General features: G+C 47.1%; 1 protein-coding gene across 11 annotated transcripts in view; it reads left to right on the top strand.

Moving 5' to 3' along the window:
• Rhobtb1 (Rho related BTB domain containing 1) overlaps positions 1-26765 on the top strand; it is a 115853-nt gene that overhangs the window by 75887 nt on the left and 13201 nt on the right. For 10 of the 11 annotated variants that reach the window (XM_085679725.2, XM_085679726.2, XM_048451560.3 and 7 more), the window contains 3 exons: positions 13804-13989; positions 17307-18277; positions 20242-20360. In XM_085679725.2, the coding sequence (XP_085535851.1) occupies positions 13804-13989; positions 17307-18277; positions 20242-20360 (1276 nt within the window). Of the gene's footprint in view, positions 1-8658; positions 8679-13803; positions 13990-17306; positions 18278-20241; positions 20361-26765 lie in introns of those variants that run through there. The other variant, XM_085679729.2, reaches the window with a different exon arrangement.

Consider the following 26765-nt stretch of genomic DNA (forward strand, 5'->3'; position numbering starts at 1 on the left):
TGCGCACACACCTGAATGTATGTAGGTGCACCACACACGTGCAGGAGCACTCAGAGGTCAGAAGAGAGGGTCCAGATCCCCCTGGAACTGGAGTTACAGACCATTATGAGCAGCTACCTGGATGCCAAGAGCCAAATCCAGGTCCTCTGAAAGACCGAGAAGGGTTCTTGAGCACTGAGCCATATTCCAGGCCCCATGCCTGTTTTTGTTTGTTTGTTTGTTTTGTTTTGTTTGCTTTTGTTTTACTTATTTTTACTGTCCTTGGTTGGTGTGGGCCACTCAATGATAACCAACCGGCATAAACTTTGAGGTACTCAGGGTACAGCCCAAGGCGTTTGGAACCTTGTTAAAGTTCCATTGGATTCCTAGGGTGACAATGAGAGAAACCAGACTCGTGTCAAGATGTCTCGGGCCTCAATGCTGGCTTTCTCTGCTTCTCGGTGCAAAGGAGTTTCACATGGTAACCCTCCAGCATCCCGTGCAAGGGAGGGTCTGTTTTCTGAAGCATTCCAGCAGATCCAGTAGAAATCAATGACAAGCAGTTGGCCAACTCGGATTTGAAAACTTTCTCACACGGTCTAACTGTACGCAGAACGCCATTGCTCTCTCTGGAGCTTCCTGGCGACTGTTTAACCCTACCCCCACCCCCACTTTGCCTACTCGAAAAATAGCCCCAGTATATCAATGGTCTTCCCAGATCTCAGCCAACACGGCAAGAGCTCAGCCAGCATCGTACAGTGCATCCCGTGGGGAACCCTAGGAGGCAGATGGTCCCCACACTACAGGTGACCACCCCCTCACCTGTTTCCCAGTCCTGAGTTTCAAGGGGCAGCCTCGCCTGCTGCCCTCCAGGACTTGGGGCTCCCCCTGCTTGCCCGACACCAAAGCACCTCCACCTCACTTTAGATAGGATGCAGCCGAAAATGACCCCGCATTGGGGAGCAGAGTTTCTGTTTGCTCTTCCGTGTTTGTGCAAAGACTTCAGACTAGAGTCCCTGTCCATAGTTTCCCATCTGGATCCTTTGTCCTCGGGAAGGCAAGTTACCCATCGTGGCAAAACAGCTGGTGGGGTCCTAAGACCACCCATACACCATCCACTTTTGGATGAACTTTTAAAGCTCTTCTCTGGCTCTTCTCAAATGTCAAGAACAAAACCATACATAGTAACTATGATTGTCATCAGTTTTGTTTTTTTGTTTTTTGTTTTTTGTTTTTTGTTTTTTTTTTTACAAGAAAAAGCCTTTTCTTAAAGGAATATCACTCCTCTCTGAGGATGACCAGTCACACTTTGATACTGGGCACCCTAAAAAGGTTGGCAAGTGTGATGGGCTGTGACTTTAGAAAGACACACGGGATGCTCAATCCCTCTCCTCTGAGCTCATGTACACCACTGCAATGTCACTGTTTCCTTGACTGATCTGCTCCAGGGTCAGACACCCCCCAAAAAAAAAAACCCAAAAACTCTGTAGGGTGCTAAAGATGTCAGCAGTGACTACAACGTGAAAGCTAAGCAGCCCTGGAGGGAGGTCTGAGTTCCTGCCCCGCACCCTCCATATCCTATCCCATCTTGTTGTTGTCTTGGTGACCTCGTGAAGTAAGATCATTTCACAGTTGAGGAAGCAGCTACAGGAAGGGCCAAGGTCAGGCGGCTGAGACAGAGCTGAACTGAGCTTTCCTTCCTGGTCTGGTGAACTGCAAAGTTCACGTCCTGCCACGCCGCCTCACTCCTGGCTAGCCGTGTTGCTAGTGAGCTGCAAAGCCCACATCCTGCCATGCTTGTGGCTAGTGTGGCTAGCAGTGGTACTAGGTGGCAGGCACACTTGACACTTCCTTCTGGTCTCATCTCTCTCATGCTCTCGGCTTGAAGAGTGAAAAATCAGCACTCCCCCATCTCCCCGCTGTGGTGTTGTAGGGCTTCTGGTAATTTCCTTAACCCTCAGCAAATAATCCAACCTTTTGGATGCATCCCTAAGCGGCCAAGCAGCCACATGGCGTGCCTACAGGTGTACATGTGTGTGTGTGTGCACATGTGTACGCAGATGCATGAGCACAAGTGTGTGCATACCTGTGGAGGGGGGTGGTGGAAATGTCTGCAATCATATTTGTCTTATTCTTTGAGGCAGGGTCTCTCAGGCAAATCCAGAGCTCCCCGACACGGCTCTTCCTGCTAGCCATCTTACTCTGGGGATCCCTGATCTCTGCTTCCTAAGTGCTGGGATTGCAGTCAAGGCACTACACCCATGTGGCACTTTCTTGGGTTCTTTGTTTTTTGTGGCGAGCACTTTAGCCACTGAGCCATCGTCCCAGCCCTCAAAGAAAGCTTCTTGAGAGCGAGTGGAAATTCTGGGTAACTGGGGAGGGAGGAATATTTTCCTTCCAAAGCACTCAACTGAACAATTCAGAACCAACACAGTTGCCCTTCTTGCCAGCAGTTCTGTGCATATTTACAGTCTAATTGGACTTGTTTAAGGCATGCTATAGTCTTGTAAAGATTTCTCTCTGGCACTGTTTGCCCCGACGAGGAATACAGTGCGTGTTTTAAATGAGAACGTTAATCAGGGCTGCGGCTTCTGCGTGTCTGTTTAGATAAGATGGTTTGGGTTTCGTGTTAAAAGTCCACGAAATCAGATACGGCACAGCTACACTTAGTTTCCAGTGCTTCATGGAGGCCCCTTTAAAATATTCAAGACTCTGGTCGCCCGGTGTTTGTGTCTTTGCCTGAGCTTATGGCCGATAACAAGAGGAAAGTAAGAAACAATGAGTGCATCTGTTAGAGTCTTTTGAGTTTGCCTGGCCCATCCGGGAACATTCCAGATGATTTCAGGGTGACAAACAGCCTCTTCTACCACAGACAGGCCAGGAGAAGGTTGGCTGAGGTCAATACAAGATAAAAATGAGTGAATACCTTGAAGTGCAAATGTAAATAACTTTTAAGATAGAGTCATCATTGGCTTGATTTTTTTTTTCTCTCCTGCCTCAAGCTCACTGATCTTGCCTTTGCTTAAAATGCTGGTGCCTTACTCGTCGTGGGTTGGTTTTCAATTTTCGAATAAGTTGTATTTATCTAGATGGCTGAGTATTTTGGTGCTTCCTTGCCTTTCGTCCCCAACCCAGGTGACGTGCACTCTTCTCCAGCCCTCAGCCTTGACAGAAGGCTTTACAAATGGACACAGGAATGCTACCCAAAGCATAGCCTCTGTGTGTTAGTACCAAGGGGCCTAGGAAAGTGATCACAGGTTGTGCCCTAAAGACACAAGGAACAGACTGTCACTGTGGCCTTAGACTAAGTCCCCAGTTCTGTGAACCTAGATGCAGGCGCTCGCAGGGAAGCTATACGAGAGTGTTAGCGCTCGCGCTTGGGTGGCCATCGGTGTGGTACTTGCTCAAGAGTTAGAGATCTGGCATGAGATCAACCAGTCAGTGTCGGCCCATCCTTGGATGGTCATGAAGCAGATGGCCCACAGCCACACACAGGTGACCACTCCTCAGGAACGGTAGTGTTTTAGTTGACCAAACTTCAACAGAAGGGGCAATGAGAGTGAGAACTTCAGATGAATGGGCGCTGGGCAGCAAAGCACACATAGTATGTGGCTCCATTTCCACAAAATTCTAGAAAATATAGGCTGCTTGCCTGGAGATGATGGGTCGGTTCTGTCTTTTACCGCTGAGACAAACAAGCTGACAAAAGCATCTCAAGGAAGGAAGAGTTTATTTGGCTTGCAGACCATGAAGGGATGCAACCCGCTGCGGTGGAGCATCATGGCAAACGTGGGAGTATCAGGCAGCTGCTCACACTGTGTCTACAGTCAGGAAGCAGAAAGCAAACAGAAAGTAGGGCCTAGCTATAGGAACTTCAAATCCCTACCCCCAGAGACCCGCTTCCTCCCCTGAGGCTCCATCTCCTTCCAAAACAGCACCACCGGCTGGGAACCAAGTAATCAAACACAAGAGCCTCTGAGGCACATTTCGTATTCAAACCATAAGGCCGGGTTACCCAACTATACGAGGGAATTCAGGAGTGATGGAAATGTCTTTAATTGTGATCATAGTTTTAGGGGGAATGGAGATGTCAGAACTGATTAAATGAAATACGCTACAGCTGAATATTGAAAGTTTAAAGTATTTTGATTTTATCTCCATAAAGTTGAAGATGGGAAAGTGTAGAATTGGAGCCTCAGTAACTGAGAACAGAAAACGGAGTTTACAGACTCTCAATGCTAGTGCTAGACCACCATCCTCCTGACACACAAAGCCAGAGGGAGAGCCCCCTGCCCAGTGGCTTGCTGTCTGATCACAGGGACCATGTTTAATCTGTGTTTGTGTTCATCTCATCCCAAAGGTTCATTTCTCTGTACACCCTTGACAGTGAGGTAGAGAACACTCGGTTCCATGAGAGGGTTCATCTTCCACAGCTGTCTGCTCAGGCTGTAGAGTATGTAGCAGAAACCTCTGGAGTATGTGTGTGACCAGTGTGGTCTAACCCGCTGCCCTGTCTGGGAACTGGGGTGCAGAGCTGAGGAATGGGGTGTACCATTGCTTGTCTTTCTGTCTTCAGTCTCATCCTCTCTTCCCAGCTTTATCTTGCTCTAGACAAAGAAGCCACGGCATCAGAACTTGCCTTTCCTCACTGTTGTCCTTGAATTTCAGTGTTCTCATGAATATTCTTCAATAGAAGATTTGTATAGATATGAATGATTTTCCAATTAAAAGGTCACTTCTTCACTGGGTATCATTTTCCTGAATTTTGTTAGAAGAAATTTTATAACACTTTTCTCTCTCTCTCTCTCTCTCTCTCTCTCTGTGTGTGTGTGTGTGTGTGTGTGTGTGTTCATGTACAAGCTAATAGTAAGAGTATTAAGCAAAACAATTGAAAATAGATCGTTACCATAATATATGTATCCAAGATAATAAAATACATGAGGCTAAATACTTACAGGCAGTTTCAAAAATTGCATGTATGGCCAAGTATGCATTCAGAGCTTGAACACACAGCTGTGAGGTTGCTGTGGAGCCTGGCCATCTCAGTCTTCACACCCTGTCTTCTGGACCTTCATCTGCTGTTCCAGGCAAACCTTCCTCCTCTGAAATAGAGAAACTTGTGCTAGAACCAAGAGAAAGTGGTGTCAACAGAGATTCTCTATGGCTGGCCAAGCCCTGTCCCCCCATGGATCAGAAGCACTCAGTGAGATAGAGATAATGCTTCCTATGCCACTGGGGCTCACGTGGTCACGGTGCCAGTCACGTGGCCGGAGAAGCTGTCACCTGGTAACTTGTCCAGGAAAGCATAGCTAGACGCAAGAGTGTCTCACTGAGGCTGCTGGCCTAGGCAAAGGGAACAGTGACTGCCTTCTTCTGACTTTTTTTTTCTCCTTTACTAACTGCAAGCTTCACAAATTGAGTCAAATTCGCAACCTTGACCTTTCAATATAGAGGAAGAGGAATTAAAAGCAAAAAGCATAAACAGCCATCAGGGTGTGTTGCTTCTGTGGCGAGATCTTCTGGTGAGGAGCTAGATGCCAGGCCACAGTGCTTTTCCTTTCAGATTAGGTGGGTCAGAGGCAGGAGACTGTTGCGTAACTCTGTGGTCAGTCCTTCTAGAACCTGCTTCCAGAAACTCCAGACCGAAAGGCAGAGTTGTGAGCCAAAACGAACCTCAATCTTACTCTCATTGGCTGGAGCTCTAAGGTCTTCTTCTGGGTGGGGTCTGAGCGAGTCTCCATATTTGTCCAGTTGGTCCTGTCTGCTCCAGAGCACATTCTGGGTTATTCTTCTTAGGAAGTTTAATAACCCTGCCAGCTCCTAACACCAGCCACCCGTGACAAAACATCTCTACCGTGAGCCTGCAGCTGTACTCCTTTTCCCAGACTTCTGCCCCAGACCAGAAAACTGTGCAAAGGACACAGCTCTAGGCTGCAGGAAGATGAATGAAAAAAAGAGAAAATAGTGAATTGTCTTTCAAGTCTATCCTACTGGCTTCAGACACTCATTAAGTTGGGGTGTGTGTGTGTGTGTGTGTGTGTGTGTGTGTGTGTGTGTGTGTGTGTTTCTAAAAAGCAAGATGATTTTTGTAATCAAGGGCATCCTTGAGTCTTAATCTAGCTAGAATCTCCTAGAATTAATCCAAAAAGTACCCTGCTCCCTTTCTTTACATTTCTTTGGCTTCTGGAGATAATCTCATTCCCGGAGAAGAAAAAAACAATGTTCCTCTGCAGTTAGGAAAACAGTCAATGGATTTTTAAAACAAATTCAAACAATTTTTAAGAAAGCATATTAACTGGTTAACCTCTGCCCGTGTCCCCAAGACATCACGTGGCGGCCTTCCAGGAGCAACAGTCTGAAGAACCGTGATGGCTCACACTCTGTTTTCATTCCTGACCTCAACTCCAGCCAATCCCCTGCCCGACTTCATGTAGCCTAGTTTCATTTCTTTTAGATTCGAAGTCTGCAGACATCTGTGTCCCCTTAGCCTTGTACGCTTGGATACCTCACAGGCCTTTTAATGGGATAAGAGCAACAGAGGGAACATGGGGGGAGAAAAACAAAGTCCTAAAGATGAGTTAGCTCCTGGTACTTGCGGGCAGTTTGCTGCATCCTTTATAGCAGTTCCTCGGGGACCACGCTGAGCAAAAGTGAGACGTCTTAGGTACTCTCTCCTGCCACTTGGTCCCATCCTGGATCTGGTCATGCAAGCCCTGTTGGCACGACCTTCTGCCTGCACCTGTCTCTCCTCCCAAGATCAAGCAAGGGTACCACCACTCCTCTTAGGTGTTGTCTCTTCTCTGGTCCCCTGCTTCTGCTGGCTTTTCCCCTCCCTGTCTCCTGTCCCTCGGCCACTCTGTCACCAGTTTACTCAGATTGCATCACGACAGTAACATCAGCTTATAAAACTAAAAATTGCGCCGTTCCACTCAGGGGCACCACTCGGGAGCACCACTCAGGAGCACCTCTCGGGAGCACCACTCGGGAGCCTGCCGGCTCACCGAAAGCCAAAGCCGCACTCCTCTGAGAATCCTCCCACCTCAGCCTCTTTACAGTTCTACGTCTTCCTTCCTCCTTCTCCCCACTGTGCTCCAGCAATGGGCCTCTTCCCTCAGGGAGGCATCCTAGGCATGCCTGCCTCTGGGCCTCACCTTTGCTAAAAGTCACTAGTTATGGCTTTGAATTCTTTCCCCACACACAGCTGGCATGTCTGCTCCCTCCCTCCCTTCAGTCATTCCCTGAAATGTCAGCTTCAGAGAGGATCTCCCCAGAGAACCTTAGTTCTCTCCCCTGATACGGCTGTCCTTTTTCTCTGTTCCACGTTCTGGTTGGCTCTTGACACAGCATCACCAGCTCTGCGGGTTCCTCTCTTGTCTGTTGTCTCCATCTTCCACTGGGCAGCCACGAAAAAGTATAGCCAAGGCGTGGACAGTTGTCCCCAGGGTCTCCAAGACAGCCTTGCATGCCATGGGCTGTCACTGTTCTGTATGAACGGAATGGCTAGATGAATGTAAACTGAGACAGGATGAGGGACAAAGCAAGCCCTGGTGACCTTCAGACTCCAGAGAATTGCTGAGAAGTCTGGGCGGAAATGTTTCTTTCCAATCAAGCTCAGAAAAGGTGTCTAGTTGACAGTTCGGCCTCATAAGAGTCTTGGGCATTAATCCCAGAGCCTCCCCACCCAGCAGCACTGCAAGAGGCATGCAGGGTTTCCTGGATCTGCGGCTGGCCTCGCCGCTCGGCACAGAAAGCTTGCTTCTCTGGCATTTCAGCTTTGAGAAAAACCAAAGAGGATCGAAGCGCCAATGTTGGGAGTCAGGAGAGTTTTTATGTCTACCGGTCAGGCATTCAGTGAGACCTTTTGTTTGTTTCAATAAGTCAGTGGGACGCCACTCAGTTTTGCTCCCATTCTGCTTCTCCTGGTAATGACGGCTTGAAATGGAAGACCCTAACTGCGTAGTGTGGGGAGCAAACGGCCTAGGGCTGCCAGATGACAGCTGTGTTGGTTGCTTTCCTATCGCAGCCACAGAATACCTGACAGGAGCAACGTAACAGAGCAAGGGTCCGTCTGGGCTCACAGTCTAGAAACACAGTCGGTCTCAGCTCTATGTAAGAAGCAGGTCTGTGGTTCAGCCTGTGCGACCAGGATAACCACAGTCAGAGAAAAACAAAACGTTGGTGCTCCGCTCCATATCTCAGGCTCATCCAGTTTGAGGCCTCAACTGTCATTTATATTCAGGGTAGGTCTTCTTTCCTCAGATAAACCTTCTCAGAAACCTGCTCTCACAGACCCAAGCAAAGGTGTCTATCCTACGCGATTCTAAATTAGTGATCAAGGTCAGCCATGGTAACTGTGGAATAACAGTAACAGCCCACCACGTTGGTTGGTAAGGCCACTCACCGCTGTGGCATCTGTGCTAGGGTAAAGGGACCAGCCATTGTGAATGCTCTACTGTCATCTGCTGTCTCTGGTGGCTCTGGCGGGCTGTTGTGGCTACCTGCCCACTCTTAGGAGCGCGGTTTGCTTTGGCCAGATTTCTGTGGGGTGGCGGGAACCGGGTCTAGCCTGTCACTTCCTGGTGAAACTGCGTCTACAACAGTCACGCATGCTAATCACTCCCAAATCTGGATATATTTCAGGATGTTTTGACAGTTTCCCCCACATAACATCTGTACTTAAAGAAGCCTCTCTGCTCTTGGTAAAGTATTGGCTTGATTACTCCGCTCACGTTTGGGGCCCTGCATGGTTCTTCTGCCCTGCTCTCCCCAGAACTCCCAACCAGGCACCCCCACCTCCCACCCCCACGGGCCTGGCCTGTCCATCCTCCATGAGTTCGAGCTTCCCCAGCCATCCATCTCCGGCCCAGTCGTGTGCACCATCTCTGACAACTTCCTCTACATCTCATACACCCAGGCTGCTCCCCTACTAAAACCCGGAGCCCCGCGCTCCGACCCTCTGCCCTGCTCCCAGCTGTCCTGTGCTGTCTCAATGTGTCTGTGTGCATCACACTGTCGGAGTCCGGTGCATGAGACGTGTGTGGTCGGTGTGAATGGTTTCGAAATGTTCCTGGGAAGAACCTACCTCAGTGATCAGCAGGGAGAGGGAACTCGAAGGCCCACGGCTGGAGGTCAGGAACTCCTTGCTTGAAACTGGGCAAGAAGTGGATGCCAGGACACTGGCAAAGAAAGCCTGTTTGGATAGGACTACTGTATAAAGCTCATGGGGGTCTCCCCTAGAAAAGTTAAAGTAGGTGTAGGTGATGGTGGTTTATAAAGTAGTAGGGTCTGAACACAGAATGAAAGCCTTAAGAGAAGATATGGGTAATTAAAAGCAGGCAATCCCATACAGAACTTGGGGGAATATTGCACAGGCTTCTTCTAAGCTTCAATGTTAGTCTTGCTTGAGAGTCTTAGCTTGAGCTAAGCACCCTGGAGAAGGGCACACAGCCACCTACTCCCTACATTCTAAAGGCCAGATAGAATACTTTTTGTTTGTTTGTTTGTTTGTTTGTTTGTTTTTTGCATTGCCTGTCAACGAGGTCTATTGTGAGGTTTTTAGGTAAAAGGTGACTTCAGGGTTCCTTCTTTACTTAAAGAGATAAGGTGAAGAAACCTAGGTCCACAGGCCCTTCAGCGTGACACCCGTGGTGAGGCCAAGGGGCCCAGCAGAGATGAGGAGCCCTCTGTAGTAGGAAAGAGTTTAGGAATGGTATTCCTAGCAATCAGTGCCTTTAAACTTCTGGTAGCTTCTCCACGCTCTTCCCACCAATAGCCTGTAGTTGTAAAAACAACCTTGGAGACCCCTGCTATTTGGTGTTGAGTCTGGCTCCAGACAAGGTATGTGGAACGGACGGCCTTTCTCGGATTTCTTTAATGTTCCAACAAAGATTAGCCCTGGCCTGGCACGAACACTTCACATTGGCATCTCTAACAATCCTTCACATGCTGTCTTTGGCCGGCGTCTCCCCCGAAAGATAACAGGGAAAGTATGCCTCTGGGGTTTATTTAACACACAACAAAGAAAAACAGACACAGCAAAGGTTAACCTGGGCCCTTACAGTCTTGGGTGACTTGACCCCTCTCCCACCCCTGCCTCTCTCTTCTGATGCCGGACATGCCCAATTACTCTACCATTGATTTCAGACCAATTTTAACCAATCAAAATATATTACTTTGTAGACCTGACTTGATATACACCCAAGTGAAATAAACTGATAATTCTCCCTTAGGAATAAGCAATCATTTTTTTTCTTAAAAAAAAAATTGCACTAGCTGATTCTATGTGCTAATGAACAAAAGGGCGCATTCTTAGCCCCTGTGTGTTTTTGACTTTGTCTAATAAGCCCGTTTATCCCAGTCATAATTTTTTAAATTAAAAATCAATACGATATGCATCCCAACCTTCCTCCTGTGCCCCTTCTCACTCTTGAAATTCTAAGGTTTAAAGTCCCATCCACCCAGGGCTTGGTCTCTGAATGCTTTGGGTTTCTACCTCAGGAAACTGTAGAATTCCATTTAAATCCGACCATTCTTTTCACAACTGAAATGGAGCCTGAGGTCACTTCTAGACAACCCTTACTGCCAAGCCTGTGGAGACATCCTCCTCACATTGTCCACAATTATTTTTAAACCCACTCTGCAAAATGAAACAAAACAAAACAAAACAGTAACAGAGCCATGGAGACAGAACTTCTAGAAGCTGCTCTCCCCTGTTTCTCTTCCCTGGGAGTGGCATTTTTAAATACGGGTTTATGTCAGACACTAAACAGTCCCCACACAAGAATGCCTATCTCCAAACTCCTTGGAATCCTTCCCCAAACTGGAGATATTCTTAGCTGCGAGTCTCCTGTCTTGAACTAGGTATAAAGAAAGGCTGGAGTCTAAAAGGAATAGATGGAATTCTCTAAATAGTTGCTTGATTTTTTTTTTGAAATGTTCAAATATTTATACGCTATAATATATTACTTTCTGGGTTTTTTTAATTCAGTGAGGCAGTTAATATTATTTGAGTTTTTATTTTTTGTTATTAGTTAAATTTATTCATTTATTTTACATTCTGGCTACAGTTCCCCTTCCCCCCACTCTTCCCATTCCCCACCCCTATCCATTCCTCCTCTGTTTCTGTTCATGTTATTTGATTTTAATGGGTGTGAATATGCCACAGAGGATGGTGGCATATTGCCAGCTAGGGAAGGGCATTTGGAAGGGGGCGTCACAGGCATCTCTGTCTATAGCCCCGTCTCTTTGACCACTGACTCTCAGCCTTTGCTGCAGTTTGCCCATTGGATGGCAAAACCTGAGGATAACACACACCACACAGCACACACCAGGCTTCTCCCAAGTTTGTACCTAGATCAACATGGTTTGAACAAAAGCAAGTTAGTAGTTAATAATAGTAATGTTACTATTAACTGATTTCAGTCTAAAAATAATTTCTCTTAGCAGCTAGGTAAGAAAACAAAAGAAAAACATGCTGAGATCTTGTAACTCAATGGGTTATTTGAACATCTATAATAGTGTTCTCAATGCGTATTACTCTTCAATCCCGAGGCAACATATGTGCAGAATGTTGGCTCTTCTCCCAGCTCCCCCACAGATTTCAAGCATTTAGATACTGAAGCGACACGGCAGGACACTGATGCCTCTGGACCCGCACCGTGTCCTTGCCGTGGTGCCGCTGTCAGAAGACTCCATTGGTCCACTACCATCACCCCCTCCCAGGTCCTGTCCTCCGGCTAGTAACTCCCATGTGTTCCGTGCCATGAGTGGTATCACGGTTACCTTGGCAACCAAGCCAGCTCTGGTTTCGAAACCTCACTTGCTACATCATAAATTTAAACAGCAGAATTGACACTTAGTTACATGTCAGCCATAGAAATGAAGTTCTTAGAATGAGTCTCCTCACAGATGCATGCCTTGTCAGGGAAACTGAAGGAACCAATTAGAACAAAAATATATGTATTTCACATACATGCACACACATATGTGCGCACACACATGCACGTGCACACACATACACAAAGGAGTCCTCCACTTAGACAATGGATGCATTTGCTTAATTCATTGTCTGAGATGCTGAATCACGCATATGCCAAAATTCTCACTATGCCAAAATTCTGTGGTGGCTTTATCTTACGATCAGAACAGATCTTATAGTAGGCCTCCATATATATATATATATATATATATATATATATATATACCCAATATAAACAGGATGATGAATGATAGAAAACTATGCTTGTAAAAAAAAAGTAATATTCAAAGACTTCTTGGCTTTACTGGATACTGTTATTTACGCTGATTGGAAGTAAGACTGATCACAGAATACTCCAGTGACTAAGTCAGAATCTCAAAGACAAGATACGCCTGCTTCTCACTTACGTATTTATGCATATTTTTACACAGATTGTTTAGATATTATTCTAGCCTCCAGGAACCTTTAGTAATACCTTTACATTGAGATGATTCTCACCGTGCAGAACAACTCAACCTGCTTTGAGTCCTGGGTTTTCTTTTGCAAAGTGAGAACATCTTAAACACAGGAATTTTGCCTCTGTTTGCTGCAGTCTGTTGCATTTCTTTCTCCTGCAAATACAAGGAAAGACTCAACTTGAGAATTACATTTAATGCGAGCACCCTGCCGCACTCTGCATCAGAGGTGACTATTCTCAGAAATTGTGTGGCTGCCTGCATATATTTGTTTCCATTGATATGTAGGAAGAAAAGCTCATTAATGATTTAAGAAGAGGGGTTTTTTTTGATTCATAGACTTGCTTCCTCCCATTACATAAACAATAAAGGCAATAAATTAACATCTCATAAAATCACGAGTTTATTGCTGGGTTTATTTGCAAGAAAGTCTTGACTCCCCGAGCATAAACAGTCCTGCTCTCACTTCCCCTGCCCGGCTGTTCTAAAAAAGATCACTGGGCATATTTTAGCCTAGGAGGAAGGTTTATTTTCCTGCTTGCCAGCGACCATCAAGCACCAATTTTGAGCAACTGTCTCATACAGCAATTCTTTGACTTCTAGAATGGTAAGCTATACTATAAAAATGGAAGCTCCCGATGTCAAATTTCAGCAGAAGCCTGCCCCTCCCCTTCTTTCCCTGCTGTGTATGCATCACCTGCAACATGGGAGGGGCCGAATACCATGTTTCCTGACTTCATCCTCTTGCTTTACAACCTAGTTTAAAAAAAAAAAAAAAAATCCAAATTTCTGCCAAGTCAGGGTTTCTCTGTTTGGAAGCAGATAAGGGGACGTGCTTCATATCTGTGTGCGTGAGCAAGAAGGGCCGACATCCTTCTTTGTATTTGCTGACGCCGTGCGGCAAATACTACCGACATCTCCACCGGCTGTTCGCTTTCTCTCATGGGGTCGGACATCTTCGTCTTTGTGTTTTATCCAGGGGGTGCAAGGGGGGGCTGGATCATTTCCTTTTATCTTGCAACTATTTCTCACGAGCAGAAATAGTTCAGCATGTGGGAATTCCAGAACAGAACCCCTTTGGATAGCCATCTCTTGGGAAAGTCACTTCATGGGAAACACCCCCCCCCCCCCGCACCGCGGGGTATATCCGTATTCCATGGCGAGGTGTGAAAATGAGCCACAAGGCCCTGACAGGGCTGGAATGTGGGGGCTTAGGAGGCTGTCTGCATGACTCATAGATGTGTGTACTATCCAGTCCCTTTTTTAAAAAAAAAATTATTTCAACTGTGACATGATGGTGTTAGAGAAGAGGGGAGAGAGAGGGACCATAACAGAGGGCTAGGGAGACGCAGGGAAAGATGATGTGAGCTTCATCCTGTGGTTGCCTTTCAGGTCCGATGTCGTGGTCCTCTGCTTTTCAATCGCGAACCCCAACTCCCTAAATCATGTGAAAACCATGTGGTATCAAGAAATCAAGCACTTTTGCCCTCGAACGCCTGTCGTCCTGGTCGGCTGCCAGCTAGACCTCCGCTACGCCGACCTGGAGGCTGTCAACCGGGCACGACGCCCCTTAGCAAGGTAAGCCGAGGACCTCCGCCTGCAGCTGGCTCCTCAGTGAGGAAGCAGCTTACGGGCAGCTTAGATTTTCAATGGTCACTGAGGCTACACCTATCGGCCATAGACTTTTGCAAAGTTTGTCAGCCATTCATCCTGAAGCGATTCTCCTGATGTCTCCCGACGCTCGCCGTGGTCACAATCCAGTCACATCAAAGGGTTGGCCAATGCGTGAAGGGAATTTCACCACAAGAAATGGGGCGTGTGGAAATGCTTTGGATGAAGGACTGTATTTGAGTGAAGTCCTATACAAAATGTTAGCCACCCAGGATGGCATCGTTCTTGAAATCATGCCTGTTTAGAATAAAATAATCTAAGGCTCAGAATGATCAGCCGCAGTTGTTAGCCAGTATCTCATCCCAATAGAGATGGGCTTTCGTTCCCATCACGCGTCTAGATTGGTTTTGGTGTTGTTGTTGTTAGCGTTTTTTTTCTGACTTCTGGTGTTTTGTGCAGTACTGTAGAGTGAGGCCAAGGCCTTCCACATTCTAAGCAGATCAGACATTCTATCGCTGAGTCATATCCCCATTCTTCTTTTTACTTTTTATTTAGAGCCAGGCAAGGTCTCACTAAATTTCTTAGACTGATCAGGAGCTTACTCTGTAGCACAGCTGGGGTTTGAACTTGTGACCCGTCTTCCTCGGCCTCCCGAGCAGCTGGAATTACAGGCCCATACTGATAGCACTGGGCCAGAGTCTGGTTTTTAAAAACCCTGTACAGCTGTGCCTGATGGCACTCACTTGTAATCCCAGCACTTGAGAAGCAGAGGCAGGAGGATCTCCAAGAGATTGGGGGCAGCTTGATCTGTGTAGCAAGTTCAAGGCCAGCCAGAGCTGCATGGTGAGACCCTGGCTCAATATACAAAACAAAAGCAAACACCTGAAAATCACGTCGAGTTTTACTTGCAAAAAAGGAAACACAAGGAGTGGAGAGATGGCTCAGCGGCATTGGCTGCTCCTCCAAAGGTCCTGAGTTCAAGTCCCAGCAACCATGTGCTGGCTCACAACTGTCTCTAGTGGGATCTGATGCCCCCTTCTGGCATAAAGTTGTCCGTGCAGATAAAGCACGCATATGCATAAAATAAATACCTAAAATCTTTTTTAAAAAGAAAGCAAACAAGACACCTTAAATGTGTCTAATCCTTATGTTAACCAAGTATCAAAACTTTTTTTAAAAAATTAGGGGGTGTTTTTTTAGTACATGCACAGTGTGGATACCAGTTTCGGAAAGAAATAAGAATTTTTAAAAACCTGTGCTCTCAGAAGTTATTCTTGCATAAAACAGTTTTGTCTGTTTCACACCCATATTCTCTGCTGAAGAACAAAACTCCCCCAAAGCTCTGTATTTACCTAACTGGCTTACACAAGCCTTCTCTGCCCCCCCCCCTTTTATGCTATTGCAGTGACAGCATATGAGGAGACAGTTTGTGGTGCTCCCCATACATCCTGGACGAAACTGTTGAGAGCATCTCATGTTCGGTCTCCACCATCCCTCCATTCCTACATGCCTGGACTAGATATGGAATGTTCAGAATCACCTGGGTGTGGGGGTGGGTGGGTGAGTGGAGGGGGTAGCAGAACGGGCCAACAGCAGATAGGACCGTCCCTTACATTGAGCGACTTAGAGTGTTAATGAAGTAGGGCATTAGAGCTAAACTTTGGCTTAATCAATTAGCAAATTTCAAGTCAGCCCCAAGGACAAAAATCACACAAGGCCCACGGGAAGAGGCTTAAAGTCGAACCTTTTTCTCTGGATCTTTCCACCCTTGTCAGCACCCCGAGGTGTGACCTCCCTCCCTCCCTTTCTCCCTCTCTCTTTCTCTTCCTTCCTTCCTCCCTCCAGGTCTTCAAATCCAGATCCCATCCAGTTTTATCATTGTTCTCCTGGACCGGGGCCTGGGAAACATATGACTTTTGGTGTCAAAGGCAAAGTATTTAAGATCAACTTCTAAGTTTTTTTCAGAATCCTTGCATGTTTCCTGAAGACTTGTAGCAAATCACATCTTGTCGGTTCTGGAATCTTTCCCTGGTTATGTCACAAGGCCAGCACTGCACTGCTTATATTGGCCTTCCTGGGTTTGATTAAATTGTAAATGAGTTTGGTGTGCCAGACCAAAAGGGTGTGGGCTTTGTTCCACCGGCTTTGTGGAAACAGGAGAAATTGACACAGAGTTGCAGGCTGGGCCGTACCCATGCTGTTTTAGTGCTTTTTTTGCAGTGATGGAACTCTGAGCTTCAAGTGCGTATTCTGAAGAGAGGCTGCCTTAGTCAGAGCCCTTGCTGTCAAGAGACACCAAGACCACAGGAACTCTGATAAAGAAAACATTTAATTGGGGTGTTTTCAGAGGTTCAGTCCATTATTGTCATGGTGGGGAGTTTGAAGGTGTGCAGGGAACATGGTGGCATGCAGGCAGATGTGGCGCTGGCTATGTCTTGACTTGCAGGGAACAGGAAGGCAACAGAGGCAAAGAATCCTGAGCTTAGGAAACCTCAAAGCCCGCCCCCACAGTGACACACTTCCTCCAACAAGGCCACACCCACTCCAACAAAGCCATACCTCCTAATAGCGCTACTCCCTATGAGATTCTGGGGAGCCCATTTACCTTCAAAGTACCACAGATGCCAACTAAGAGACTCGTGTACCAGCCCAAAGAAAAGATCAGTGAGGCGGGGACTACATGAACGAGGATTCGTGGATCCAATAGTAGGTTCTAGACGCACCATAGTCAGACCAATTGAGCTTCCTGCCCCTGTTTCTTCTTACCCCAGAATGAGAGCAAAACTTTAGAGAACTCTCAGGCGGTGTAAGTGGATACATTATGAAGTTCTAAAATTGAAACGCTGCAGGGATGGAGATGACCATGGCAGCGATACCTTTTATCAAGCACCAAGAGCAGTGCTGGGGGTTTTCTTTACCTCATTTAAACCTCTTCTTTAAGGGCCCCCGTGCTCTCCAAAGATGGAAAACTAAGGCTTCAAGAGGTTAGATATCTTGCTCAAGACCTCATAGATAGCAAAGGCCAATCCTTTTGTTATCTCAGTTACTGCTAACAGAATATGTTTTTCTGCAGTAATAAATCCTTTATCTTGGAGTATCCATTGACTTTGAGTTTTGGGGACCCTTACAGGATTTTAAATGTAAAAATTTAAGAAGCGAATGAGTTTTTCATTGTCTGATTCAACTAGGAATCTAGAAATTTAGATGTTATGCACCGCCCCTCCTTTTTTCCCCTTTAAAAAACGGTTGATTAAATGTGTTTTCTTTTAATTCTTTTATTTCAGGCCCATAAAGAGAGGTGACATTTTACCCCCAGAGAAAGGCCGAGAGGTGGCAAAGGAACTCGGCATCCCTTACTACGAGACCAGCGTGTTTGACCAGTTTGGCATCAAGGACGTGTTCGACAACGCCATCCGCGCAGCCCTCATCTCCCGCCGGCACCTGCAGTTCTGGAAATCGCACTTGAAAAAAGTCCAGAAGCCTCTGCTTCAGGCGCCCTTCCTACCTCCGAAAGCCCCTCCCCCGGTCATCAAGGTCCCTGAGTGTCCCTCAACGGGGACCAGCGATGCCGCCTGTTTACTGGACAACCCTCTGTGCGCCGACGTCCTCTTCCTTCTCCAGGGTCAGGAGCACATCTTTGCGCACCGCATTTACCTCGCTACCTCTTCTTCCAAATTCTACGACCTTTTTTTAATGGAGTGTGAGGAATCCCCTGGTTGGGGTGGAGGAGCTGGTGAAGAGGTGCCATGCAGGGATTGTCAGGGGCGGGTGCAAAGCATTAGCCCAGCCGAGGAAGGGGAAAAAAGTCCCCAGAGGACCCCTCAGGCTGGCCCAGGGGCCTCTTCAGGCCAGGACCTGTTGGAGAGTCTGACTTTGCAGACTGAAGCCTTGAGTTCTGAGGCGCAGGTCCTGTCCGGCTGGAGCAAGGGGTTTGTCAGCATGCACAGGGAGATGCGGGTCAACCCCATTTCGAAGCGGGTAGGCCCAGTGACGGTGGTCAGGCTGGACGCGTCGATGCAGTCGGGCCCTTTCCGGACCCTGCTGCGATTCCTCTACACGGGGCAGCTGGATGAGAAGGAGAAAGATTTGCTGGGACTGGCTCAGATGGCCGAGATCCTGGAGATGTTCGACCTGAGGATGATGGTGGAGAATATCATGAACAAGGAAGCCTTTATGAACCAGGAGATCACGAAAGCCTTCCACGTCAGGAAAGCCAACCGGATCAAAGAGTGTCTCAGCAAGGGCACGTTCTCAGGTGAGCAGGGCCCCAGCGAGCCATCGAGGCCTTTGTGCCAGGTGGGGGTGGGGGGACCATCAAATGCTAGCTAGACAGCCTGAGACCGAATAAAGATAATTAACAAAGTTAATCCTGAACAGACCTAAGAGGTAGTCCTTCAACCTTACAGATGTTGAGCAGCAAGGGCCCCAAGAGGCCAGGTCACTTAGTCAGTTAAATGGCAACAGTGAAGACAAGAACCCAAGCCTTGCCACTGCAGAGACCTAGTCCCTCAACCTCCAGCGCTCAGGGTAGATCAGGTGACCCTGAGCCTCTTTCCAGGGGCTTGACACTTGAACTTCCTGGCTCTGGGATCTGTGCTCTGACCAGTACCCATTGTTCCATTCTTCTCCATTGTCCCTGCATCATTGATCTCTGGTCCTAGGGTCCCTGAAGTCCCAGAGGCACGTTGTATTACCACTGCCGTCACCCCCACCACCCCCGCAGCTCCCCGGTCTGTGCCCCTGTACTCCTGAGTCCCAATCTTTCTTCTTTCATCTTGAGTGACTGTGCCACACACAGCCGTTGGTGCCCTTCCCAGAGCAAACTCCCTAGAGACTGCATCCGGTCTGTTTTACTGACCTTTGCTTTGTTCTGTCTGTGGTACACGTATGCTATTTTTATTCTAGAAATCTTCGTCTCGGGACGTGGGTGTGGGCGGGAGTGGGAAGCGGGCTTCACTGCACAACTTGACTTCCTGAGTTCTGTTTATCGGGCTACCTCTATTTTCGTCCCTGTCTCCCATAATCCCTGCCACGGCACTACGCAGTCACATTCCGTGACCTGACACTGAGTCACTCTATTCATCTTAAAGCAAGGAGTGGGTAACATTTACTACAAACATTGGTTGCCATGGTGCGGAAGCAGCTCTGCGCGGTTCTGAAAAGAATGTGTTGCAAATGCGCGCTCCATTAACTGGTAGGCATGGAAGCTGACTAAATCCCTCTCGAACTGCCCAGGTGAGCCAAGCGAAAATGGGGGTCCACGTGGGACTCCTTTGCGAAAGAGAGGCCCTGGCATGTCACTTCAGGGGTGACTGAGACATCTGAGATAGATAATGGATGGTATCGGACCATTGTTCCGTTTTCTTAGCCGCAATCAATCAGGGTACACTTCCTTAAGATGTGTTCTTAAGAATTTCATGATAAAGAAATTGGAAATGAAATGTTACCTTAGTTCACACACACACACACACATATATATGTGTACTATGCCACATATATATATATATATATATACACATATATATACATATATATATATATATATATATATAGAGAGAGAGAGAGAGAGAGAGAGAGAGAGAGAGAAAGAGGAGAGAGGGGGAAGAAGGGTAAGTATCTAGGGCACTTGAGGTTAAACAGTAACAAGCGATAGATGAACCAGTCTTGTGTATGCTGAACATCCATCCCCAGAGCCTAAAAATCTAAAACGCGAAATGCTCCAAATTCCAGCTCTAACTTTTTTTGAGTGTCAGCGTGTGGAAAACTTCCTGCCTGTCTTAACAGGACAAAATTAAAGTAACGATGTTTATCCCAGTCACTGGTCACAGTGATCTGGAAGCAATCGTGAATGTTAGTTAATTTAAAAGGTTGTCTTACAAAGGTACAGTGACTTAAACAATGAACCATGTCTAATGTTGATTAAAATCACTTACAGGCTGTGTATACAAGGTATCTGAAACATATGCAAATTTCATGTTTAAGTTCACCTTCCAGCCCCTGGATTGTCATTATATTCGTGTTATGATCCTGTGGGCAATCTTTCGAGGTACCCTCCTTGATGTGGGAGCTGGATGTCTAGGAAGTACGGATTGGAGCAGGATCGGTAGACCTGGGAGCAGGAGTGAGAGATACAGTTTGATGGATGTACACGGAGCAGAAGACTGGGGTGAAACCCCTCGCAAAAGTGGTTCACGGTTTTGTTTCCTCGATCCTTGGCAGATGTGACATTTACCTTGGACGATGGAGCCATCCGTGCCCACAAGCCCCTATTGATTTGTAGCTGCGAGTGGATGGCCGCCATGTTTGGGGGGTCCTTCGTGGAAAGCGCCAACAGTGAGGTACGTGCCTCGGAAGCCCAGAATGTGGAAGCAGCCAGATGCTTCCCTTCTAACAGCTACATGAAATAGTCCCTCAGGCTGTGCTGCAGGGTGAAGTCATACTTGCAGTGTGAGGAACAGGAGGCTGTTGGTCCTGTAAGCATGAGGTGCTTAGGATGCAGGCTCACACTTCTCTAAGGAGTCATGACTGGCCATACTTCCTCTACAAACATCAACAAGGCAGCCGGAGTACCATTAAAATCAAGGACAAGAGTCTGTCTTCTCTGGGGGAAGTAAAAGGATCCTCAGTCAATGGAGAGCCAGCACCACCCTTAACCAGACAGGAGACCTTGCCCAACCCAGTCGCTAGGCCTCGGGCATGCCCGTCTGCAACCTGATGAGTGTTCCTACTGATGCCCGAAGTCCAGCTGTGAGTCACAGCATTGGAGGCTCAGCCCCAATTTTCCCACCTTGCTTGGGGGAGGGGTGGCTAGGACCGGTTGTTTGGGGTAAGGAAATGAGAGGTGGTTGAATGTTCACTGCTCTGGGCACACTTTTCAAAGAGTGTAGGTCCAGTGGAAACAGAAGGGTCCTACCCTCCAGAAGAAAAAACTTAGACTGTCTTAGGCAGTGTCTCAAAGACACTGTATCTTCATACAAAACCGCTGGGGAAAAAAAAGAAAATCCATTCGAGCATTTCTAGCTAAGTATAGGCAGAGCAAGCACTTCTGTTGAGTTTTGCAATATTCCTTAACATCCCTTTTTTTTTTCTTTTTTCTAAAAAATAACACGGGGACACCCCATCAAGTTTACTGTCCTTGGGGGCTAGCGTTGCTTAGCTCAGCATCTCTCCCAACTGGCAAAAGAAATACTGAAAACAAAGGGTAACTTTTCCAAAGGGGTGCTCCCGGGGTGCAGCGGAGCTCTCCCACGGTGCCCCGGGAGTCTGCGTTGCATCTCCCAGTAGGGAAACAGAATCCTAGAATCACAAGCCAGGAATGGCTGGGACGGAGAAGGTCATTGGGCCATCCCCCTGCTTCCAGAAAGAAACACAGCTGCTGCCTAATCCGACCCCAGAAACAAGCCCTGCCCTTTGGGGTGGGGGGAAGACTTCTAGAATTATCCCTGTGGTCTCTTCTGGCATCCTTAGGAAATCAGGAAGTTCTTTGATTTGCTATGTCTCCCTCCAGTGTGCTCAAAGGCATTGAGAAGCTTAAAGAGAGGCTTCTCAGTGCACAGAAAACTACACAGAAAAGCCACTCCTCCTCGCCCCCCACTCCCCTCCTGCAATCCAGAACATAACTCTCCACCCCCAGGCTGGATGGCCTGGGACAAGTGCCTACTGCCTTCCGAGTCTCCCTCAGCATAAAGCAGTCAGTCATGACCCGGATGTAGTTGTGAGGCGTGAGCGTCTGTATCTACGAAGTAATTCCTGAGCGTTGAGTCCAGCCTAGCCACCACAGATTGGTTGACGAGGATGCCGATGGGAGGCTTGCCCTCTGACAAGAAAGGTCGGAGTAGGTTCCCCTCCATCTGCCCTGCCACGATCGGCCTTTTCTGGTGTGTGTCCCTGTCTGTTCAGTCCCACCACGCCCGCCGTTGGTGTCTTTATGTGTGTGGAGCCTATGATCAAGGTCAGGACCCCAGGCTCAGAGCAACAGTGTCAGCGCTGACCCAAGGGACGCTAATCCCCTTTATCCCTTCACAGAAGGGACCTCTAATCTCTTCAGATTAACATGTGCAGCGGAGGTAACCAAAACGAAACCTAACAGTGTACGGGTGAGCACACACACGCCTTAGGTGGCGACTGACCCGCAGGAAGTGGCCACTGTTTCAACGGGGTTCTGGAAGGAACCTGGGTCCTAGCCCTCTTCTCTGAGGACTGAAGCCAAAACTAATGAGGGCAGAGATTTCAGCCACTGTGAATTAAAAAAAAAAAAAGACCACTAACCAAATCACCAAAATTCCACGAGCCCTAGCAATGCCTCCACTGGTGACATATCCTCTCCTGTCCCTTCTCTCTGTTTCTGAGACCATAAAAGGTGTTCATGAACTTTTATCTCAGTGTGGCTGTGACCAGTGGCCAGCCTCCTCTTAAATCTGCTTCCTCAGCTATTAAATGAGAATGACAGGTAAACATTCTCGCGAGGGCAAACAGAGCGTAGACGTGCGTGTGCCATGCCTGGAGCATATAGGTAATGCCCAGCAAATGGTGTCACCCCATTGAAGTCTCTCCCTGGGGGTAAGGGCGCTCGTCCCATAACAACTCTAGATTAAGAAGCTGCCAGCCACTGGGAGGTGGTGGTACACGCCCTTAATCCTAGCATTTGGAACGCAGAAGCGGGCAGATCTCTGAGTTCAAGATCAGCCTGGTCTACATAGCAAGTTCCAGGACAGCCAGGGCTACACAGAGAAACCCCATTTTGAAAAAGAAAGAAAGAAAGAAAAGAAGGAAGGAAGGAAGGAAGGAAGGAAGGAAGGAAGGAAGGAAGGAAAAAAGAAGAAAGAAAAAACAGAAGAAAATAAAGAAGTTGTGAGCCCATTTTCTAATCTAAGACAGGGAGGTGGCAACCATCACAGATAGAAGTGAGCCTTGTGAAATGGTCACAAAATCCTCCAGGGAGAACTTTGCTCTTTCCTTATTCTTGGAATTCGCCTTTCTAGGTCATCTTTTTAAAGTTGTTAATTTTTTATTGATCTTTTTATGATTTATTTTTATTTTTTGTATATGGGTGCTTTGTCTGCATGTGATGTCCAGCTGTGGGCAGTGCCCAAGGAGGTTGGCAGAGGACGTCAGGTCCCCTGGAACTGGACTTAGAATTGGTGTCCTCTGCAAGAGCAGCCACTCCTTTTGACCACCGATCCGTCTTTCCAGCTCTTCTCGGTCATCTTTTAAGTCTGTTTGGTCTTGGGGAACTCTGACATAGCCCCCGAAATTCAGCCCTTATTTTTTTCAGGGTACAAAAAGGACCTCTATACACACATATCTAGGAAAGAGGACAGTGAACCATGAACGTTAGATTAAATTTTATCATTTAATATAGAAGAGGACATTTCTATTTTGCATTTCTTTCTTTGTTACTTTTAAAGTACCAGTACGTCTCATTCCTTCCTACTGAGGCACTCAGCAAGCAGTTCACTTCAGATGCTTGCCGGGTTATGGTCCGCGTTGGGCTAGCTCTAGAATACTCGTTCACCCTGTGAGGGACTGGCTCTGATTACAAGCCCCTGATGGTCTACGCTAATCTTCGCAATGACAATGTTAAACCAACTAGAGAGGAATGCAGGCACTGATGGAGGTAGCCGTCTCCTCTTTGGGTCGCTCCAAATGTTTTCTGGGGTTGCTTTGAAGGAATAGGTTGCGGACGTCATGCTCCGTCTCTTGAGGCTCTGCACTTGGACTTTTATTCTCAAGTAGATCTCCCCATTGTTAGACGGTGAACTATAAGCGTGGAGATCACAGAAACAGGATTTGGATTTTGTTTTGCTTTATAAAAAGCCATCAGCACTGAGGGGGAATGCATGTTATGAGAGTGTTTTTGTGTTTCTTCTCATGTGTTGATTACCCCTAAAGGGTCCCTAAGATGATCTGCCAAAATGAGTCATCCCTTCAAAGGTGTTGACGTCATCTTAGCGAAAGGGAAGCAGCTGGCCTCTGGCGATTACACACATCAGAGACCTCTGAGGACTGCTGGGAGCCAGGGCCGTGCTCGCTGGACTCTCATCTCCTGTTCCCAGAAGCAGCCCCTTGTCACATCTGTGTTTCCGATGCCCATTTTGTCTTTGCTGAGCAGCCTGGCAAGTACTCTAAGCACACAGAGCCAAGGGAATCTGAGAGGTTTCAAAACCCAGCCTCGGTGAAGAAGTAACATTGGCAAGCATTCTGAATTCTTCCTGAGTCACAGATGAGGAATCTGAGGGTCAGAGAGAGTGGGTGACTTACTGAGGGCCACACAGTACTGATTGGTGTGCCCCTGGGCCGTGTTTTGGCATACCTCTAGGCCAGCCCACACCCTCTTCCCATGTCCCCTAAAGACACACTGCACACCTCCATTTCTGAAAGAGCAGATCCCCATAGCTGAGACAGCACACGCTCTCTGCCCTGACGTCTGAGATCATAGTTCTTAACGTTTTATAAAACACGGGTGCTTTTGTTATAAAATAGGTCGAATATGAAAGTTTAGCACCTTAGCATTCAAGTATGCAAAAAAAAAGACCACACACCTAAAAAAAAAAATTCCATGAGTCCAAACACCATTCTAGAGAAGAAATTTCACCATGTGTTTACATACATAGAGGAGCCTGAGGCTTCTGTCAGCTTGTTGCTAGTACTATATAAATGCATACGCCTTTAAACATAGGCGTGTGTGCAAGCAAACACACGGGTATGCCCAAGGTCAGATGCACAGTGGAAGAAATTATGCCTGTGAGGCATAGCTAGGGGATGGGAATGAGCAGCGCTGCGCCATCATTGGCAATCACAGATGAACCAGCGTGTGTTGTTACAGTCCGTCCTGGACACCAAAGGGACAGGAGAGGTGAAAAGGCCAGCAGCGGCAAACGACAGTCTCAGCTTGGGGCTATTTTAAGATCCTAATATCAGTTTTGACTCCTCGCATTCTGTCATCACAGAGGTTATACTGGGGACTGGAAATGATGAACGGTAGTAACAACCCCGGGTGTTTATTTACCAGATCATCATTGTGTTTGATCCCTGTGTCTGAGAGCAGGGGATAAGCCTGCTTAATATTTCTAGAAGTTTGTTCGGAGCCTTCCTCCATGTGGGAAAATAACTCTACCTGGAAGTAGATTCTGTCTCCAATGTGGCCGGTGACTACCCAGGAGGATAGCATCAAAAATGGCAATAGTTTTACTCTGGGAAGGGCGTCCAGGAGCCCATGTAGAATGTGAAGGAGATACATGCATGTGTGTTCAGGTGTATTTGCAACAGGCTCTCTTTAGATGTGTTTATATATGAAGTGAGTAAGGAGGATAGCATCAAAAATGGCAATAGTTTTACTCTGGGAAGGGCGTCCAGGAGCCCATGTAGAATGTGAAGGAGATACATGCATGTGTGTTCAGGTGCATTTGCAACAGGCTCTCTTTAGATGTGTTTATATATGAAGTGAGTAATCCTACAGCACAGATATAATCATGTATCTATAAAGATGGAACCATACATAATACATATATGTATACATAAAGATATATATAAACATATATATATATATATGGGGAGGTGTATTTTTATATGCTGTATTCTGTTTTGTTAAGCATGAGAGTAAGAAGTCTATAATGACTCATCCTTTCAAATTAGAACTGTAGTTTCCAGAACTACTTGTGAGAGCCAAGACTTTATTGCTCTGCAGCCCAAAGCACTGACATAAGGAGACTCCAGGTTACACAGCATTGCAGTGCATGAACTTCAGAATTGCGCTCCCTAGGTTTAAGTCCCAGTCATTGCTGACTAATTCTGCAATCTTGGGCATGAAACTTAGCCTCCTTGACTGCTGTGTCTTTGTCCATAAAATAGAAAAATTAATAGTCTTTTCTTCCGAGGACAGATGTAAGAATCATATTAGATGGTGTGTACAGAAAGCTGGGCACAGAACCTTCTATTAAAGCAACAATCCGGTCCAAAAAACAAGGGGCACCATTCTGTACCCCGTCAATCCCCACCCTGTAGAGTGTATGAGTTGGGGTTGTATTGCTTTGCTGAGAGACACCATGACCACAGTGCTTGTTATGGAGGAAAACATTTAATTGGGGGTAGCTTACAGTTCAGAGGTTCAGTTCATTATTGTCATGGTGGGAAGTATGGTGCTGGAGAGACAGCTTAGAGTTTTACATCTTGATTGGCAGGCAGCAGGAAGAGCAGGTGTGCCACTGGGCCAGGCTGGAGCTTCTGAAGCCTCAGTGCCCACCCCCAGTGACACACTTCCTCCAACAAGGGCACACCTACAAGGCCACACCTACTCTCACAAGGCCACACCTCCTAATAGTGCTACTCTTATGAACCTGTGGGGGCCCTTTTCATTCAAATCACTCCACGGAGTTAGTGAAGATCTGAAACACAGTGTGTAATCCCACTGATCTGTGTCCCCCTCCTCCACATAGGACGGAGGCCTCAGGTCATTCCCTGGCCTCTTAGAAAGTATAATGTGTTATAAACAAAGGCTACAGACACATGGGACAGAGGTTGTGGGCATCCTCAGAGGACCATGCCCCACATCCAACCCAAACAGTGTCTCCAGGTGTACCAGGCAGGAGTTCTTTGGCTGCTCTACTCTGCAGAGACCCAGTGCTATATCTGTAGTTCTGGCCCATGTACTTGTGGGAGAAAATACTGAAGTATAGACACCATGCTGGCAGATGCTGAAGGGTCATCAGAATACAGCGTGTCCCTGTGCCGCTAGTGTGGTCATG

Source organism: Myodes glareolus, chromosome 18 (assembly GCF_982192425.1).
Source record: "Myodes glareolus chromosome 18, mMyoGla1.1, whole genome shotgun sequence".
NCBI lineage: Eukaryota > Metazoa > Chordata > Mammalia > Rodentia > Cricetidae > Myodes > Myodes glareolus.